At 43.7% G+C, this 19,221-nt stretch overlaps 1 protein-coding gene across 2 annotated transcripts in view; it reads left to right on the top strand.

Moving 5' to 3' along the window:
* Positions 540–19,221, top strand: part of CDK14 (cyclin dependent kinase 14) — a 673,238-nt gene continuing 654,556 nt past the window's right edge. For both annotated transcript variants that reach the window (XM_013963116.2, XM_018047443.1), the window contains exons 1-2: positions 540–901; positions 6,459–6,490. In XM_013963116.2, coding sequence (XP_013818570.2) covers positions 811–901; positions 6,459–6,490 — 123 coding nt within the window. In that variant the 5' untranslated portion in view covers positions 540–810. The remainder of the gene's footprint in view (positions 902–6,458; positions 6,491–19,221) is intronic.

Genomic DNA, 19,221 nt, shown 5'->3' with positions numbered 1-19,221 from the left:
CCGCTGGGATAAACGATCCAGCCTCACCCCCTTTCCTTTCGGGGCCTCCCCCCAGCGCGAGCCCGGGTTCCCAGCCTCGCCCGATCGCGTTCCTCCGCCGGCCGGGGTCCTGGACCGCGCGGGCCGCGCCGGCCGCCGGGGGAGGCGCGCGGGGGCGCGGGCGGGCCGCGGAGGGCGGCAGGGAACGCGGGCTCCGGGCCGGGGGCCGAGGTCGCGCCGGGGTCCCGCGCCCCGGGGGCCTGCGCCAGGGGGAAGGCGGGGCCGAGGCGGCGGCGGAGGCGGGAGGGGGTTGAGGGCGGGGCGGCTGGCGGGTCCGCGCCGCGGCTTTCCCTCCCGAGCGCCCGAAACTCGGGGCTGAGAACTTCTCCCCGCCCGCGCCCCGCGCGCGCGGCGACCGCCCCCCAGCCCGGGCGCCCGCACCTCGGCCCCGGCCCGCCCCCGGCCCGCCTCCGCCCGCGCCGCCCCCACCGCCGGCCGCCGGCCGCGCTTCTCTCGGTTACAAAGGAGGGAAAATGAGCTGGGCGGCGGCGGCGCGGCGCGGGGCCACCTCGGCGGCGGCGGCGATCGCGGCCGCCCCCGGCACCACGTAGAACGCCCCCGCCCGTCCAGCCGCGGCCCAGGCCCGAGCCGAGCCTGCTGCTCCTCGCCCGCCTCCCCGGCCCTGCGCTTCGCCTCCCGGTCCGAGGAGGAGGTGGAGGAGGTGCAGGAGGCGGAGGAGGCGCCGCCTTCGCCGCGCCGCGCGCCCTCGCCGTTGTCTGCGCTCCGCTCTGGACCAGTTTGGGGAAGTTGCCCGAGCCCCGCGTCGCCCAGATGTGCGACCTCATTGAGCCGCAACCGGCCGAGAAGATCGGCAAGATGAAGAAGTTGCGGAGAACTTTGTCGGATAGTTTCAGCCGCATTGGTAAGTGGCGTGCTGCCCCGGGCACCCGGCCCGGCGCCCTCGGCCCCGCGCTCCTGGCACTAGCGGCTCAGGGGCCACCCGGGACTGGCGTGGGGTGCGCTGCGCGCGAAGGGCGGGGGCAACAGTGCCCGGGACCTGGGGGAGGGCGACGACAAAAAGGAGGGACGCCTCTTCCCCTCGTGATCGGAGGGTTCGCTTCTGCATGATTTTAAGCCTAAGACTTGGGTTCCCTCTCCTCGCCGCTAGCGCTCCTGCCTTCGCGCCCGCGGGGGACAGGCGAGGGCACGCTCCGTCCCCCGCTGCGCTCCCAGCTGCGCGGCCGCCTGGGTCACTCTTTTTTTTTGCTCTCAGGCCTTGATATTGGTATTAGTCAATAATTTAACTTTGGGAATTGGTGAAATGTTGAGTTTGTGCCGTGGTATTGTTTAACATCCAGCCTAAAGAGAAGTGGGACAGATACCTTGGGATCTTTTGTTTGGTACTTCGGGTCCTCGAAAGCGAGATTTGGTTGTTGAGTCCCGAGTTCTCTGAATCTTTCCATTGCTGCAGAGAAAAGCGCGCTGTGAACCTGTCTGAACATTTTAGGAGTGTCCCAAACTTCTTTCATATACTGGAGCTCCAGGGCTATTGTCTTTAAATCAGCCGTCCAATTGACCGACAGATAGCCGACCGAGAAATATTTGGGACATTTAAGAATAAATCCGTGTCACAGACTATAACAGGCTGACAACAGTGTCACGTGGAATGGGTTGCTTCGATTTCTAGGGATGGCCATAAAACCCCCCTTTAACCTTACATTGGCGGCTGCCTTTTCTAACATCTGAACTTTCATTTACACAGGCAACTGTTTTCAGCAGGAAAATGGTACAAGTACTAAAAATAATACCTCAGAGTCCCTAAGAAGCCTTTTGAGTCCCTCTAGCCTTTGTTTCACTTGTTTAGCATGTCATCATGTTAATGAAAGTGTTAATGGAAATTAAACATAAGGTGCTTCATGCATCTGAGTATTGTCCTTGTCCTTCCATCCATTCATTTAAAAATAGTGGTATAAGTGCATCGTGAAATATGCAAACTTCCCTCAAGTCAAAACATGTTTTAAACCTAGATTTCTTTGTTGTCCTCTAACTTAAAAAATTTCGTATGGTATACATAAACTTTCACAAGATGACCATAAAGGTATGGTATGAAACCAATATTTAGCCCTGGTTTATTTATTTTGTGTATTGGGTATTTGCAGTTTTATGAGTTAGGGATGCCTGTGAAGAGCCCTTGCATTCAAATGAAGTTTGAAGCCAAGAAAAGTGTGAGAGAGCAAGGTGTTGAGTCGCTGTGCATTATTAAGAAGGATGTTTGAGCCCCCTACCCAAACTATCACAGAGGCAGATTCTGGAGTCCATTAAGCCCTGTTCTAAAAGGCACAAGTGTATATTTACTAATGCTAATGACTCTGTTGGAACCCCTCCAGTTTTGTGTTAAATAATTCATTGCAATTGAGTCTCAGTAAGAAGCCAAGGACATTAATATAAAAATTCCTTATGTTTAAATAATTTCAAGGTTTTGATCGACAATCAGTAAAATTTGGATTAACTACAATGCTGGCAAATGTGATGTTGTTGTTAATTGGATTTTATAGCTTACAGAGATTTAGTGATGTGGAGCTCCTTTTGATTCCAACTCTTGTGAAAATGTCTTCCAAGTTCTGGTAGATTTTCACCTGCTCCTTTTCAGAAGCAGTTCAGTGCTGTGAACATACCTGATTATTGTATTGGTGGAGGTCACGATTCTGAATAGCAAATCTCATTCTGGAATACTGTGAAAGGAGATAAAAGAGTGTCTCTGATAGTACACCAAGCTCAAGACATTGATTAGAAGTAGCATTACAGAAGAGACGTCTTTGTTATCTACATATTTTTTAAAGTTTTATTTGCAAAATAAAAAAGCAGTGAAATCGATCCCGTTATTTAAGGACTTTTAAGGTACAGGAGGCTGTCGAGTTGAAGTGTCACTGTGGGATTACCTAGAGTATAGATTAAAGGTAGGGGCTGTGCGTCAGGTGGATTGGGGCTTCCCGTGTCATCAGTTGTAGCGGAGTGACCTTGGACAGGTCCCTCATCTCTGAGCTTGCTTTTCGAGTCACTTTGTTATTGGCACTTAGTTAAGTAAAGCATAAGATGTCCTGTGTTGTATGGGATTGAAGACTCCATAGATGTTCCTAATGTGTTATGTCAGTGATTACACCATCCTGACATATGGATCTTCTGGTGGAAAGCAAGAGAAAAGAAGTGGCCGTTGACCTGAGGGCTGAGTTACCCTGAAAAATGGATGGGTTTGGGAGTTATGCTGATCTGGGTTCGAATCCCATTTCTGTTGCCTGCTGTGTGCCTTGGCCAACTAGCAGAATTTCCCTAAATCCCAGAGTCCTCATCTGACAGCTTTCTTAAGGCCGTTATGAAGATTGGATTAGATAAAATACATAAGCTATCCAGTGAATATCTGTCCCAGGGTGAAGACTTATCCTGGAGGCTGTGACTGTTCCTTCTGATTTCTCAGTTTATCTCCTCTATCTTCTTCCTTTCTTCCTTGGTACTTCTTGAGGAGATCAAAGAGTGAATGATTTATCCCCGCTGAGTAATTCAACGTCTCAGTATACTCATTCCCTTTAACCAATCTACTATGGGTTTTGAAATAAATATACTGACTTTATTTTGCTTTTTAGTATGATTCAAAAGTATAGTTTGTTATATGGTAAAATATATAGTATCATTGTTTAGCCATGAGAAATTAGTAATCATGTACAGAAAATGAGGACAGTTTTTGAAAGTCTGTGATTTTTCATTAATTATGGATTAATCATCCATTATGATAAAAGATTAATAATAATAGCTCTAACTATGTATCAGTGACATTGCTAATGTTTAATTTACTTGCACATGCAAGATCAGCCAACTTTGTCACTACCCACTTCAAATACAGCTGATCTGAGATTACTCATTTATAAAAGGTCTAATAAAACACACTGGCTTTCAAGCCATAACACTCTAATTTATGACATCTGCCAGGGAGTGACGCAGCTATGGTTCTTTTGTAAGATGGGTGTAATTGAATTTCAAAGTCATCCATTGATTTCAGTAGTGAATATTTATGGTTTTTTGCTAAATAGGGTTAGTTAGGAATTACTATAGTTGTCTCACTTTAAAAAAAAATTAGTTTAGCATATATAGAGACACATGGGAACTTGATTGTTTAAATATTAAAATCCATTTCCTCTTTTCTTTCCTTGTTTCTTTTATTTTCAGATGACTGCTTAGAAGGAGAAAGGCTTTCTGTAATACCTAATGTGAGGTTAAGGTTGAACTGATGTTTCTTCATATTCGTTTGAATGCATTTCTTCCCACTTACTCGGATTATCTCCCTGAGAAAGGAAGTTTATACTCTGTGATATTTGAGATGAACCCTATGTATACCATTTCTTTAAAAGATGAAGTTTGTGAGATAACTGAAAAAAAGGAAGAGGCTGTGGTTATGTTGAAATTGGGGGTTTGTTACCTTGTTCTGTAAGAGTGTAATTTTAGAGTCCAGCTGTCACTTGATAAATCCATTCTGTCAAAAAGAGAAATGTAAGGTTAAAGGTTCACATGAAGAATTGAACTTTTGCACCATATCCTTCCCTTCCCCATGCAGTTTCAAAAGACTTTACTTTGAAAACTGTGATATGGAATTTATATCTATGATTCTTCATAAGAGACAATAGTACCTGGATTCTTTCATAAGAGACAATAGTACCTGGTTTTCATGTGCCAAAACTTAATGTATCTCAAAGGGTAAGATGCTATTCTTTTGCCCTTGAAGTACAGCTCATTAATTTCACAAATAATTATTGAGTACCTTCTGTGTGCTGGATATTGGGCTGGTGTTCAGAGTCAGTGGCCATTGATACTGGTTCCTGTCCCTCAAAGACTTTAAGAGAAGACAGGCCAATGAATGAGCCTTGACAAATTCTACCAGGAAGATTCGCATCATTTGCTGTTGCAGAACATAGGAGGGATACCATTTTAGTCTTAGTGAGATCATGGAAAGACTTCTGGAGGGGGCAGGGTCTGGGCAGAGGACTGAGTAGAATATCTGATTTTGTTAGATGGCTTGATCTATGCCCCTTTGTTAACCCAGAAAAATGTAATATGCTTGTTCTTCCATGATATCCTTGAAGACAGTTGTGAGTTTGTATTTACATGAATGATTAATGACAATCAGGGAATGTAATCAATAACGAGATGTTGTATGCTTGTTTAGGTCAGAGTTTCATCAGTGACCTGATAAATATTTGGCAAAGACAACTTTAATTGGGCTTTTTTGTTACCGCTAATTGCTCTTCAGGGAAGGGATTCGGTGTTTAAAAGAAACAGTGCAAGGTGTCAATTTAGTAATGAAGTGTGTGAGGAAGGGGTAGACTTCTTGGTCTTAAAATATTCTCCCCTGTGGTGTCCTGGGTTTGAGAATAGTGTATACGGGAGATTATGTGGCTTCCTTCTCTTTATATATTAGAAAATACACCTGCAATTCTCCCTTCTCTTTCCTCCTTTTCTTTCTACCTATAGATCCCAGCCCTTTATCCAGAAGGTTGGAGGAATTGGTAAGACCTAGGTGGCAAGAAGGAAATAGTCCAGTCTGGGTGTTAAAGATTTTCTCGTTTCTGCTCTACTCAGCCGGAATCAAGCTTTAGAGTATAGACCAGTAAGCCCCCGTGCACAGTTGTGCACATCTGAAACGTTCCTCCAACTCATGATTTCCATTAAATTTTCTCCTTTGTGCATTCTTTTTAAGCTCAAGCATTCTAAATAATTGTAGCATTTAAGGACCTAGGTGTTTGTCAGCTAAACATGAAATACTTCTCTTTCTCTTCTGAGTAATTAAATGCCTGTTCTGAGGGTATAAATATTTCAAGTAAATTTCAAGTATTTGCTTGTTCCTATGAAACACCCCAAATGTATTGTTTCCTTTGGTGATACCCTGTTAGAAAAGTGATGTTGAGAGTGTTTGAATTATGTTTCTGCAGTGCTTATTTTGCACATCTTATCTTTCATCATCAAACTTAAGCTTCTGTCAGTATGAGAATCTCATTCGGGGCCCTGTGCAGAGTCGGTGACTTCCTGACAATTGGTTTGGGAGGTCCAGCCACCCCCTGCATAATGGTAGATGAGTAAACAGAAGTTTAAGGGGAAGTTTCTTTAAGATTCCTTTTCGAATCCTTCATACTTTGATTGAAACTTTTTTCTGCTAAAGGAGACTAGAGGAAGGCTATGCCTACTTCTTTCCCATAGTTGGGAGTGTAGTTTCATTTACATATTTATGAAAGAGCTTCACAAAGATGCGTGCGGTGCAGTTCCATCATTTGCAGTTTTCATATTTGTATCATAACATTGTTATTCAGATTGGGGTACAGTTTTACTTTCTGAAATGGAAACACCATACTACTTTTTTTTTATTTCCTAGAACTTAGACACTTGGCCTCTTTGAGATGTTTCACAATAATTGTTTCCTTTCCCCTTTTATTTTATAGCCTTGAAGAAAGAGGACACCACCTTTGAAGAGGTAGGTTAAATTTCTTTATCTAATGTTAGAAGTGTTTGATTACTGCCAGGTAAACTCCGGAGGTGTCAACTTTGCACTTAGAAGCAAACAATCAAAAAAATGCCTTAGAAAAACAAACAAGCAATGGCATCTTTTTATTTAGTTACATTGTACTTTCCAATTTTAAATAACTGTTCAGATTGAATTTTGTTATCAGTCAACAGAAATGTGTCTTTTGAAATTGATAAGAGAACACAAGACTCCTGCAAGCCTTGTTTTGTTGTTACGTTGCTTCGCTGCTGATGGTGGTGCTGGTGGAGCCCAGTGTGATGTGTGTGCTCAGGGCAAGTCTGGAGCTGTTGGCAGCTCGGGTCCCACTGCTCCCAATGAGGGCGTGATGCGATGTTGACGCCACAGATTGTCTGTCAGGCTCCCAGAGGAGGTGCTGTCTTCTCTTGTTCTAGTTTTCCTATTCTTTGCCTATCAGATCTGTCTTTATCTACTTGACGCAAAGTAGCATTGTTCCAGAAAGGCAGGGGCTTCCTATGTAATTAATAGCACTCTGAATGTGATTTTTCAGTTGTACTCTCTCTGAATTTTTGACAGTATCTGTGGGAATCACTAGACAAATAATGTGTTTCCAGAATATTCTCAAGAGCTCTGTAGAGTGAAGTGTTCATTGTTGCCATCTAAAGCCACTGTCATTGATATATGTTGTAAACGGGGCCGTGTGTGTGTGTGTGTGTGTGTATGTATATCTGTGCTCAGTCATGTCTGACTCTTTGCAACCCCAAGCACTCTGTCCATGGGATTCTCTAGGCAAGAATACTGCAGTGAGTTGTCATGCCCTCTGGCGGGGGACCTTCCCAAACCAGGGATGGAACCCAGGTCTTGCATTGCAGGTAGATTCTTTGCCATCTGAGCCACCAGGGAAGCCCAAGAATACTGGAGTGGGTAGCCTATCCCTTTACACACACATACACACACACACACACACAGTATGTTTATGTGTGGACACATATGTATCTACACGATGTACTTATCCTGTTTTACACACACACACACACACACAGTATGTTTATGTGTGGACACATATGTATCTACACAATGTACTTATCCTGTTACACACACACACACACACAGTATGTTTATGTGTGAACACGTGTATCTACACGATGTACTTATCCTGTTATACACACACACACACACACACACACAGTATGCTTATGTGTGGACACATGTATCTACACGATGTACTTATCCTGTTACACACACACACACACACACACAGTATGTTTATGTGTGGACACATATGTATCTACATGATGTACTTATCCTGTTACACACACACACACACACACAGTATGTTTATGTGTGAACACATGTATCTACACAATGTACTTATCCTGTTACACACACACACACACACACACACACAGTATGTTTATGTGTGGACACATATGTATCTACACGATGTACTTATCCTGTTACACACACACAAACACACACACAGTATGTTTATGTGTGGACACATGTATCTACACGATGTACTTATCCTGTTACACATACACACACACACACACACACAGTATGTTTATGTGTGAACACGTGTATCTACACGATGTACTTATCCTGTTACACACACACACACACACACACAGTATGTTTATGTGTGGACACATATGTATCTACACGATGTACTTATCCTGTTACACACACACACACACACACACACAGTATGTTTATGTGTGGACACATATGTATCTACACGATGTACTTATCCTGTTACACACACACACACACACACACACAGTATGTTTATGTGTGGACACATATCTATCTACACGATGTGCTTATCCTGTTACACACACACACACACACACACACACAGTATGTTTATGTGTGGACACATATGTATCTACACGATGTGCTTATCCTGTTACACACACACACACACACACACACACAGTATGTTTATGTGTGGACACATGTATCTACACGATGTACTTATCCTATTACACACACACACACACACACACAGTATGTTTATGTGTGGACACATATGTATCTACACGATGTACTTATCCTGTAGCCTGATGGAAGAATAGATGAGTTTGGTTGTGGCTTGATCTGTTTTAACAGTTGCAGATTCCATGAGAGAAGCTACCCGACCCCCTGTGCTGCAGTGCTTCAGAGAGGAAAGGCCACATGTGCTAAGGGAAAGTTCCCCGGGCCGTGTGGCTGGCTGTGGTGCAGGGCAGGGGCACTCAGGGAGAGCCTGCCCCAGGCCAGGATTTCTGGAAGGTGCCCGAGACATTTGGCTCTCACGGTCTGCCACTTCGTCTGTTGCACCTGTTCCTTTTTTCTCCTGGGTCCAGCTCTACACATGGCTTCCCAGGGGGCTTAGCGGTAAAGAATGCGCCCGCCGATGCAGGAGAAACGGGTTCGATCCCTGGTTTGGGAAGATCCCCTGGAGGAGGAAGTGGCAGCCCACTCCAGTATTCTTGCCTGGAGAATCCCATGGACAGAGGAGCCTGGTGGGCTACAGTCCATGAGGTCGCAACGAGTCGGACACGGCTGAGTGAGTGAATAGCAAGCTCTACAAGCTGCGTGTCCCTGGACTCCAAAGCAGCTTTCCCTGCCAACATTCCTGAGATATGCTGTGAAATTTAGTGATTCTAGACCTGAAGCAATAAAGGAGTCTTTTCTTTCTCATCCATAGTGGGTCATAATGCTATTCTCCTTGAAACCTGTCTTTCTGGAATTTCCGCAGTGTTACCAAGATGTTTTCCGGAGAGTGTTTTCTTTCGTCTCGGAAGAAATCAGTGTGAGAATATTGAGCACCTTTTCTGTATAAAGAAAACTCGCCCCTCTAATAACGGAGGTAATTTAAGTTTACATTTAAAAAAAATAAGGAAAAAGAGAAGAAAAACCTCCCTAATCCTATTATTCAATTACATCTGCGATTAAAGGTCCTTGCCTCTTTTCTTGTGTAAAGAACAAACAAAGACAACCTCCGCCCCGCAAACTATAGCCCATATATTCTATCCCACTTTCTTTTTCAGCCTCTATTTTTGAGTACTTTTACAGATGACACCTAATCTTTGTTAGAAATTTAAAAAACCTGTTGTCTTGTTTAAATACCATGAATGATTGTGTGTTATTCTGCCACGTGGTGGTGACATCAGCTTTCAAAAACACCTGAGGCTGGAACCTAGATGGAAGTTCAGGACGTATGAGCGAAACCTGTAACTTTGTGCCCTGCCTTACCCCCACACCTCGGCATAGCTGAACGTCTGGATTTTGCAGTTTGGGGGGAAATTAGCCTTAGCTTTTTTAAGAAAAGAATTGATTGCTTAATTAAGTTTTGGCTGTGCTGGGTCTTCCTTGCTGTGCAAGTTTCTCCCCAGGTATGGTGCAGGGGCCTCTCGCTGGGGTGGCTTCCTTGCCGCAGAATCCAGGCTCTGGGTGCGGGGCTGCAACAGCTGTGGCAGGTGGTTCTAGGGCACAGGCTCACCAGTTGTGGCGCAAGGGCCTAGTTGCTCCTTGGCATCAGGGACTGAACCTGTGTCTCCTGCATCGGCAGACGGATTCTTTACAACTGAGACACCAGGGAACCCCTATCCTTAACTTTTATACAGCCATTTGTTTCCTCTGCTGCAGGAAAGAGATTGGATAGATACCTTAAGTCAGTAAATCACGGAAGGTTCCATCTTGAGGAGACGTTGGAAATCAGGTGCTTGACTTCATTGTTTCAAAGGTGGAGGAACTGAGGTCCGGGACGGGGGAACAGGTGGTTTTCATTTAGTCAGGGGAGGACCCAGGGCCAGGAGCCTGGGAGACAGGATTAGTAAAGACAAGCTGGAAGCTCCAGATCAACCACACTTTCAAGGGCAATCAACTTCCTCCCCAGGCCTTTTATAAAATAGAGATGTGATAGTGCCTCCTTCCTAAGGTTATTGGGAGGATTGTGTGCGTGTTAGTCACTTAGTCGTGTCTGACTCTTTGCGACCCCATGGACTGTAGCCCGCTAGGCTCCTCTGTCCAGGGGATTCTCCAGGCGAGAATACTGGAGTGGATTGCCATTCCCTTCTCCAGGGGATCTTCCTGACCCAGGGATCGAACCCAGGTCTCCTGCACTGCAGGCAGATTCTTTATCATCTGAGCTACCAGGGAAGCTCATATTGGGAGGATTAGATAAGCTAAGTGTATGAAGATTCCAGGAGAGCCACTGGCACATAGTAAATGTCTTCCATTTCATCCTGTCATTGTCCCTGTCTTCATCATTGCCGTCATTATTGATGATCTTACCATGACCTCTGCCTTCTGTAGTGGAAGGGGCTACAAGGAGGATGGAAGGATTAAGTTCAAAGGTAAGTATTAGGTCTCTGAGGAGAATTATTTTCAGATATTCCCTTAAAATTTCAAAGACTGCATGTGATGATTTGCGTATTAAGCCTGTAAAACTACTCTCTAAAAACCACCGTATTTTAGATTCCCTGAAGGAATGACTGCCTGCGTTCAGTTTTGTAGTTCCTCTGTGTCTTGCATGTGGTTAATGTTCAGAAAATATCTATTGAATATGAGTGAATATATGTTGCAAATGAAGAGAAAGTTCATCCCAGGGTCAGCCAACATGGACTCTCATTTGCCACTTCCTAGCTATTTGTGCAGGTATTTACTTGACCCAGGACTCCGTTTTCTCATTTGTGAAACCAGTGAGTAAGACTGTGATCTTCAGGTTGCTTTCTATCTGTCAGTGCAGCACAGAATCCTGCAAAACAGTCAACATAAAATTACAGTTTTACCAAGATCTGAAATGTGTACTAGATCGGTGCTTATGTAAACAAGAAGTCACTGAGTTTTTGTATGATCGTTTTCAGATTATAATGGTAGAAGTTTTCTTAAATTCCTTTCGTGGTCTTCCACTTCTCCTGTGGGAGTTGGGGAACTCAAACAGTCCACTGGAATCCAATTAAGATGTGAGCCTTGGAATCTGGGGGCTGGGTGCAATTCTTAGATATGCGTGAGGTGTGGCGACTCCTTCCTCCATGTTTATGAGCTGGAGAGTGCCTTATCTCGAGGAGTGGCTTTCTCTAGAGTGCCTAGAGGGGGAGCGTGGTAGCTACTCCCTTATTCATGTAGAGTATTTCTGTAGGTCGTGTAAATGTTTGACTTTGAACAGAAAGAGGAGAAAAAGAAATGTGGATTTCTTTGGAAGAATTTTCAATTTTTCCTTCCCTTCCCTTTCTCCCTCTAACCCTCCTTACTTTCCTTCTTTCTTTATTAACTTATAGTACATTGTCTTAGTTTCAATAATGATTCCGTGTTTGTACATACTGCAAAGTAATCACCACAATAAGTCTTTGTTCACATCTGTCCCTGTACATAGGTACAGAAATTTTTTTTCTTGTGATGAGAACTTTTAAGATTTACTCTTAGAAACTTTCAAATGTTTAGTACAGTTCTATTGACTATAGTCACAGGGCTCTACAGTACATCTGTTGGTCATCTGTATGTCTTCTTTAGTGTTTGATCAGATTCTCTGCTCATTTTTTAAGTAGAATTGATTTTTGCCGTTAAACTGCATTACATCTTTATATATTTCGGATAGTAATCCCTTACCAGATACACTATTTGCAACTATTTTCTCCCATTCAGTGGATTGCCTTTGCAATTCTTTCTATAATCCAGTTGCCTTGTTGATATGCCTTGTTGATAGTTTCTTTTGCTGTGCAGAAGCTATTTATTTTTGCTTTTGGTGTCAGGTCCAAAAATTATTGTAAAGATTGATGTCACGGAGCTTACTGCCAGTGTTTTCTTCTAGAAGTTTTAGGGTTTCAGGTCTTACAATCAAGTCTTTAATCCATTTGAGTTATTTTTGTGTATGGGATAAGATAGAGGTCTAGTTTTACTCTTTTGCGTATAGTTACCCAGTTTTCCCAACACTGTTTATTAGAATGTCCTTTCCCCAGTGTAGGCTCCTTTGTACGTTAACTGACCATATACGTGTGAGTTGATTTCTGGGCTTTCTGTTTTGTTCCACTTACCTGTGTGTCTCATTCTATGCCATACTGTTTTGGTTCCTGTGGCTTTTTAAGATAGCTTGAAATCTGGGGCATGATGCCTCCAGTTTTGTTCTTCTTCCTCAAGATTGCTTTGGCGATTCGGGGTCTTTTGTGGTTTTATACAGATTTTGGAATTGTTTATACTGTTTCTATGAGAATTGTGAAATTAGATTCTATTTGCTATTTTGGGTGATGTGGACATTTTAACATTATTACCTCTTCCAGTCATGAGCATGGAATATCTTTCCATTTCTTTCTTTCATCAGTGTCCTATCATTATCACCGTACAGGTTTTTTTCACCTCCTTGGTTAAATTTTTCCCTTGATATTTTAGATTCATGATTAAGTTGTAAAGTGAATTATTTTCTTAGTGTGACTTGCTGATAGTCCATTATTAGTATATAGAAACAATAGATTTCTGGGCATTGATTTTTGCATCCTGAAACTTTACTGAATTTATTCATTCTTTATTTTTAAAAATTATTTATTTTTGTTTTTGGCTGTGCTGGGTCTTTGTTGCTGTGTGTGGGCTTTCTCCAGTTGCAGTGAGCAGGGCAATTAGTTTCTCTAGCTGCAGCTCTCTAGTTATAGTGTGCAGGCTCCTTATTGTGGCGGCTTCTTTTGTTGCACAGCATGGGCCCTAGGGTGTTCAGGTTTCGGCACAGGGGTTTAGTAGTCATACATGAGTCTAGTTGCCCTGGGGCATGTGGAATTAATTCTCCTGGACCAGGGGTTGAACCCATGCACCCTGCATTGGCAGGCTGATTCTTAACCATTAGGCCTCCAGGGACGTCTTCGTTTATTACTTCTAGCAGTTTTTTGGTGGAATCTTTAGTTTTCCATATCTAGCATTATGTCACCTGCAAATAGTGACATGTTTACATCTTTTCCAATTAATGCTTTTTATTTCTTTTTCTTGCCTAATTGCTCTGGCTAGGACTCTCAGTACTTTCTTGAATAAGAGAGGTGAAAAGGGCTGTCCTTTTCTTGTTCCTGATTTGAGAGAGAAAACTTTCACCATTGAGCGTGATAGCTTTGACTTGTCATATATGCTGTTTATTATGTTGAGATATACTCCCTCTATTACTCACAGTTCCAGTGTTCAGTTCAGTTCAGTCGCTCAGTCGTGTCCGACTCTCTGTGACCCCATGAATCGCAGCACGCCAGGCCTCCCTGTCCATCACCATCTCCCAGAGTTCACTCAGACTCGCGTCCATCGAGTCAGTGATGCCATCCAGCCATCTCATCCTCGGTCGTCCCCTTCTCCTCCTGCCCCCAATCCCTCCCAGCATCAGAGTCTTTTCCAATGAGTCAACTCTTCGCATGAAGTGGCCAAAGTACTGGAGTTTCAGCTTTAGCATCATTCCTTCCAAAGAAATCCCAGGGCTGATCTCCTTTAGAATGGACTGGTTGGATCTCCTTGCAGTCCAAGGGACTCTCAAGAGTCTTCGCCAACACCACAATTCAAAAGCATCAATTCTTCGGCGCTCAGCCTTCTTCACAGTCCAACTCACATCCATACATGACCGCAGGAAAAACCATAGCCTTGACTAGACGGACTTTAGTCGGCAAAGTAATGTCTCTGCTTTTGAATATACTATCTAGGTTGGTCATAACTTTTCTTCCAAGGAGTAAGCGTGTTTTAATTTGATGGCTACAGTCACCATCTGCAGTGATTTTGGAGCCCCAAAAAATAAAGTCTGACACTGTTTCCACTGTTTCCCCATCTATTTCCAATGAAGTGATGGGACCGGATGCCATGATCTTGGTTTTCTGAATGTTGAGCTTTAAGCCAATTTTTTCGCTCTCCTCTTTCACTTTCATCAAGAGGCTTTTCAGCTCCTCTTCACTTTCTGCCATAAGGGTGGTGTCATCTGCATATCTGAGGTTATTGATATTTCTCCCGGCAACCTTGATTCCAGCTTGTGTTTCTTGCAGTCCAGCGTTTCTCATAATGTACTCTGCATAGAAATTAAATAAGCAGGGTGACAATATACAGCCTTGACGTACTCCTTTTCCTATTTGAAACCAGTCTGTTGTTCCATGTCCAGTTCTAACTGTTGCTTCCTGACCTGCATACAGATTTCTCAAGAGGCAGGTCAGGTGGTCTGGTATTCCCATCTCTTTCAGAATTCTCCACAGTGTATTGTGATCTGCACAGTCAAAGGCTTTGGCATAGTCAATAAAGCAGAAATAGATGTTTTTCTGGAACTCTCTTGCTTTTTCCATGATCCAGTGGATGTTGGCAATTTGATCTCTGGTTCCTCTGCCTTTTCTAAAACCAGCTTGAACATCAGGGAGTTCACGGTTCACATATTGCTGAAGCCTGGCTTGGAGAATTTTGAGCATTACTTTACTAGCATGTGAGGTGAGTGCAACTGTGCAGTAGTTTGAGCATTCTTTGGCATTGCCTTTCTTTGGGATTGGAATGAAAATCGACCTTTTCCAGTCCTGTGGCCACTGCTGAATTTTCCAAATTTGCTGGCATATTGAGTGCAGCACTTTCACAGCATCATCTTTCAGGATTTGAAACAGCTCAACTGGAATTCCATCACCTCCACTAGCTTTGTTCATAGTGATGCTTTCTAAGGCCCACTTGACTTCACATTCCAGGCTGTCTGGCTCTAGATTAGTGATCACATCATCATCATTATCTGGGTCGTGAAGATCTTTTTTGTACAGTTCTTCAGTGTATTCTTGCCACCTCTTCTTAATATCTTCTGCTTCTGTTAGTCCATACCATTTCTGTCCTTTATCAAGCCCATCTTTGCATGAAATATTCCCTTGGTATTTCTAATTTTCTTGAAGAGATCTCTAGTCTTTCCCATTCTGTTGTTTTCCTCTATTTCTTTGCATTGATCACTGAAGAAGGCTTTCTTATTTCTTCTTGCTATTCTTTGGAACTCTGCATTCAGATGCTTATATCTTTCCTTTTCTCCTTTGCTTTTCGCCTCTCTTCTTTTCACAGCTATTTGTAAGGCCTCCCCAGACGGCCATTTTGCTTTTTTGCATTTCTTTTCCATGGGGATGGTCTTGATCCCTGTCTCCTGTACAATGTCATGAACCTCATTCCATAGTTCATCAGGCACTCTATCTATCAGATCTAGGCCCTTAAATCTATTTCTCACTTCCACTGTATAATCATAAGGGATTTGATTGAGGTCATACCTGAATGGTCTAGGGGTTTTCCCTATTTTCTTCAATTTGAGTCTGAATTTGGTAATAAGGAGTTCATGATCTGAGCCACAGTAGCTCCTGGTCTTGTTTTTGTTGACTGTATAGAGCTTCTCCATTTTTGGCTGCAAAGAATATAATCAATCTGATTTTGGTGTTGACCATCTGGTGATGTCCATGTGTAGAGTCTTCTCTTGTGTTGTTGGAAGAGGGTGTTTGCTATGACCAGTGCATTTTCCTGGTAAAACTCTATTAGTCTTTGCCCTGCTTCATTCCGCATTCCAAGGCCAAATTTGCCTGTTACTCTAGATGTTTCTTGACTTCCTACTTTTGCATTCCAGTCCCCTATAAAGAAAAGGACATCTTTTTGGGGTGTTAGTTTTAAAGGTCTTGTAGGTCTTCATAAAACCGTTCAACTTCAGCTTCTTCAGCATTACTGGTTGGGGCATAGACTTGGATAGCTGTGATACTGAATGATTTGCCTTGGAGACGAACAGAGATCATTCTGTCTTTTTTGAGATTGCATCCAAGTACTGCATTTCAGACTCCTTCCAGTGTTAGGGACTCTGAACCCCCACACAGTCAAAAATCCATGTGAACTTTACAGTCATTTCTCCATATCAGGGTTCCACACCTATGGATTCAGCCAACCCAGATTGGGAGATAGATGGGGCATTGTACATTGATCTCCGTTTCTAGTTCTTGTCCCTCTTTTGTTATTTTGTATAAAGGTATAACTCTAATACCCAAGATGATAGATACGGCAGTGATTTTTTTAATGTGAACCAGAGTCTAGGGGTCAGGTACGAATATTTTGGGGATATTCCTGGTGATCTTTTCCATCCTTTGAGGGTGGCAGAAGCCTCTGCATTCTTTTTTCACCCTAACTGTCTTCATCGCCGGAGCTCTCAGTGTCTTGTGAATGATGTGTGTGTTGTATACAGTGTTGCAGCTTCGGGCCTCCCTGACTTCCTCATCTAAAATACTAAATTTTGGGAACAGGTTCCTTAGCCCACTCCAGTGTTCTTGCCTGGAGAATCCCAGGGACGGGGCGCCTGGTGGGCTGCCGTCTATGGGGTTGCACAGAGTCGGACACGACTGAAGCGACTTAGCAGCAGCAGCAGCAGCAGCAGCAGCCCTCTTGCTGAGGCCATACTCCTTGTTTCTCTTCTATGCTGGTTTCCAGTTTGCAGAGGACCCCTCCTCTGCCTACCTTGCCTCCTTCTTCCAGCCCACAGCTGATCCTCCCTTCCCTGTTTCCTTTCTGTTCACTCATGGTATATCACTCCCTGGACAGTATCCTCAGTGGCCTTACCCCTTTGTACTTTGCTTGTAATCTACTCGGCCAGCTCTCGATTTTGCCCTGGCGTCTTTCCCTCTCTTACGCAGTGGCTGCCAAAGCTGCTTGAGGAAATCACTCTGTAAATAAATCTATCGTCTCCATTCTTTGCTGGAACCCGAGGCAGCAGTGCACAGCCTTGTACTGTGTGGCTGACCTGTTTCCTGCTGAAACATTTCCACTCCCCTCGAACCTTCTAACCGCCCTCATCCAACCCTCCTTCCTTTTCTACATGACTTTCCCTCTCTATTAGTTTGCTAGAGTTTCCATAGGAAAACATCCACAAACTCAGTGGCTCAAACAACGGACGTTTTATTGTCTCACAATAATCAGAAGTCTGAAGTCAAAGCGTTGGCAGCTTTGGTTGCTTCTGTGGGCTGTGAAGGAAGCATCTATTCCAGGCTTCCTCCCTTAACTTGTAGATGGTCCTCTTTTCCATGTGTCTTCACATCATCTTCCCTCAGTGGGTGTATATCCAAATCCCCCCACCTTTTCTTTTAATAAGGACCTCAATCATATTGAACTAGGGGCTCACTCTACTTAGGGGCTCACTCAGTCTCTGCTCTGGTTTATCGTTGTTCAGTTGCTAATCGTGTCTGACTCTTTGTGACCCTCTGAACTGTAGCATGCCAGGCTTCTGGGTCCTTCAGTATTCTCAGATTCATGTCCATTGAGTTGGTGATGCTATTTACCCATCTCATCCTCTGCTGCCCCCTTCTCCTCTTGCCTTCAGTCTTTCTCAGCATCAAGGTCTTTTCCAGTGAGTCAGCTCTTCACATCAGGTGGCCAAAGTATTGGAGCTTCAGCATTAGTCCTTTCAATGAACATTCAGGGTTGATTTCCTTTAGGATTGACTGATTTGATCTCTTTGCTGTCCAGGGGACTCTCAAGAGTCTTCTCCAGCACCACAATTTGAAAGCATCAATTTTTCAGTGCTCAACTTTCTTTATGGTCCAACCCTTACATCCGTAAATGACTACTGTTACAAATTCATCTTAATTTAACTAATTACATCTGCAGTGACCCTGTTTCCAAGTCAGATCACATTCAGAGGCACTGGGGTAACTTAAGACTTAAACATAGGAATTTTTGGTAGATACAATTCAACTGATAACAACCTTCTTAGAACCCTTAACAACATGAGGTATTAGCCCCTTGCCTACATGTGTGCATTATTTGCTACAATCATACTTCCTGGTTTTCTCTACCTGAGAGGAAGATATGTCTTTTTTTTCCTGTTCTGGTTTCTCCTCCTTTCCTCTTGATTCCTTCCCCTTTTGTCCACTCCAGAAGCTCGTGTAATTGATTCTTTCCTTTCTTTTATTTGTATAATTTATTTTATTTTTAAAGTTTATTGGGGGTTCGTGTTTGGGAACGCATGTACACCCGTGGTGGATTCATGTCAATGTATGGCAAAACCAATACAGTATTGCAAAGTAAAATAAAGTAAAAAAAAAAAAGTTTATTTTAGATTGGAGTGTAATTGCTTTCCAATGCTGTGTTAGTTTCTGCTGTGCCGCAGTGTGAATCAGCCATTTGTATACATACGTCCCCTCCCTCTGGAGCCCCGCACCCCACGTCTTCTGGGCATCATGGACACCCAGCTGAGTACCCTGTGCTGCGCTAAAGCCCCCACAGCTCTCTGTTGAACACACGGTAGAGTTTATGTCAGGGCCGCTCTCAGGCTGTCCACCCTCTCCTTCCCACCCTGTGTCCACAGCCCGTTCTCTATGTCTGCATCTCTCTTCTTTCCCTGCAAGTAGGTTCATCACTACCATTTTTCTAGATTCCATATATCTTTGTTCATATTTGTTTTTCTCTTTCTGGCTTGCTTTACTCTGTATGACAGACTCTAGGTTCATCCACCCTCTTGCACTGTTGCTGGGAATGTAAACTGATACAATCACTATGCAGAACAGTATGAAGGTTCCTTAAAAAACTAAAGATAAAGCTACCATATGACCTAGCAGTCCCACTACTGATCATATACCCTGAGAAAACCATGATTCTTTACTTTCTTATCTGTGTTTCCTGTCTCTTCCCTTTTATAGGTATTTCAGCAGAGGGTCTGAGCATGGTTAAGTCTATCCAGCTGCCCATTGGATGTTTCTGCTTCTATATCTTGTAGTCACCTGGATTTCAGTGTATCAAGTACAGTTGGCCTTCTAATG

Source organism: Capra hircus, chromosome 4 (assembly GCF_001704415.2).
Source record: "Capra hircus breed San Clemente chromosome 4, ASM170441v1, whole genome shotgun sequence".
Lineage (NCBI taxonomy): Eukaryota > Metazoa > Chordata > Mammalia > Artiodactyla > Bovidae > Capra > Capra hircus.
This window is presented reverse-complemented; position numbering and strand designations above follow the sequence as displayed.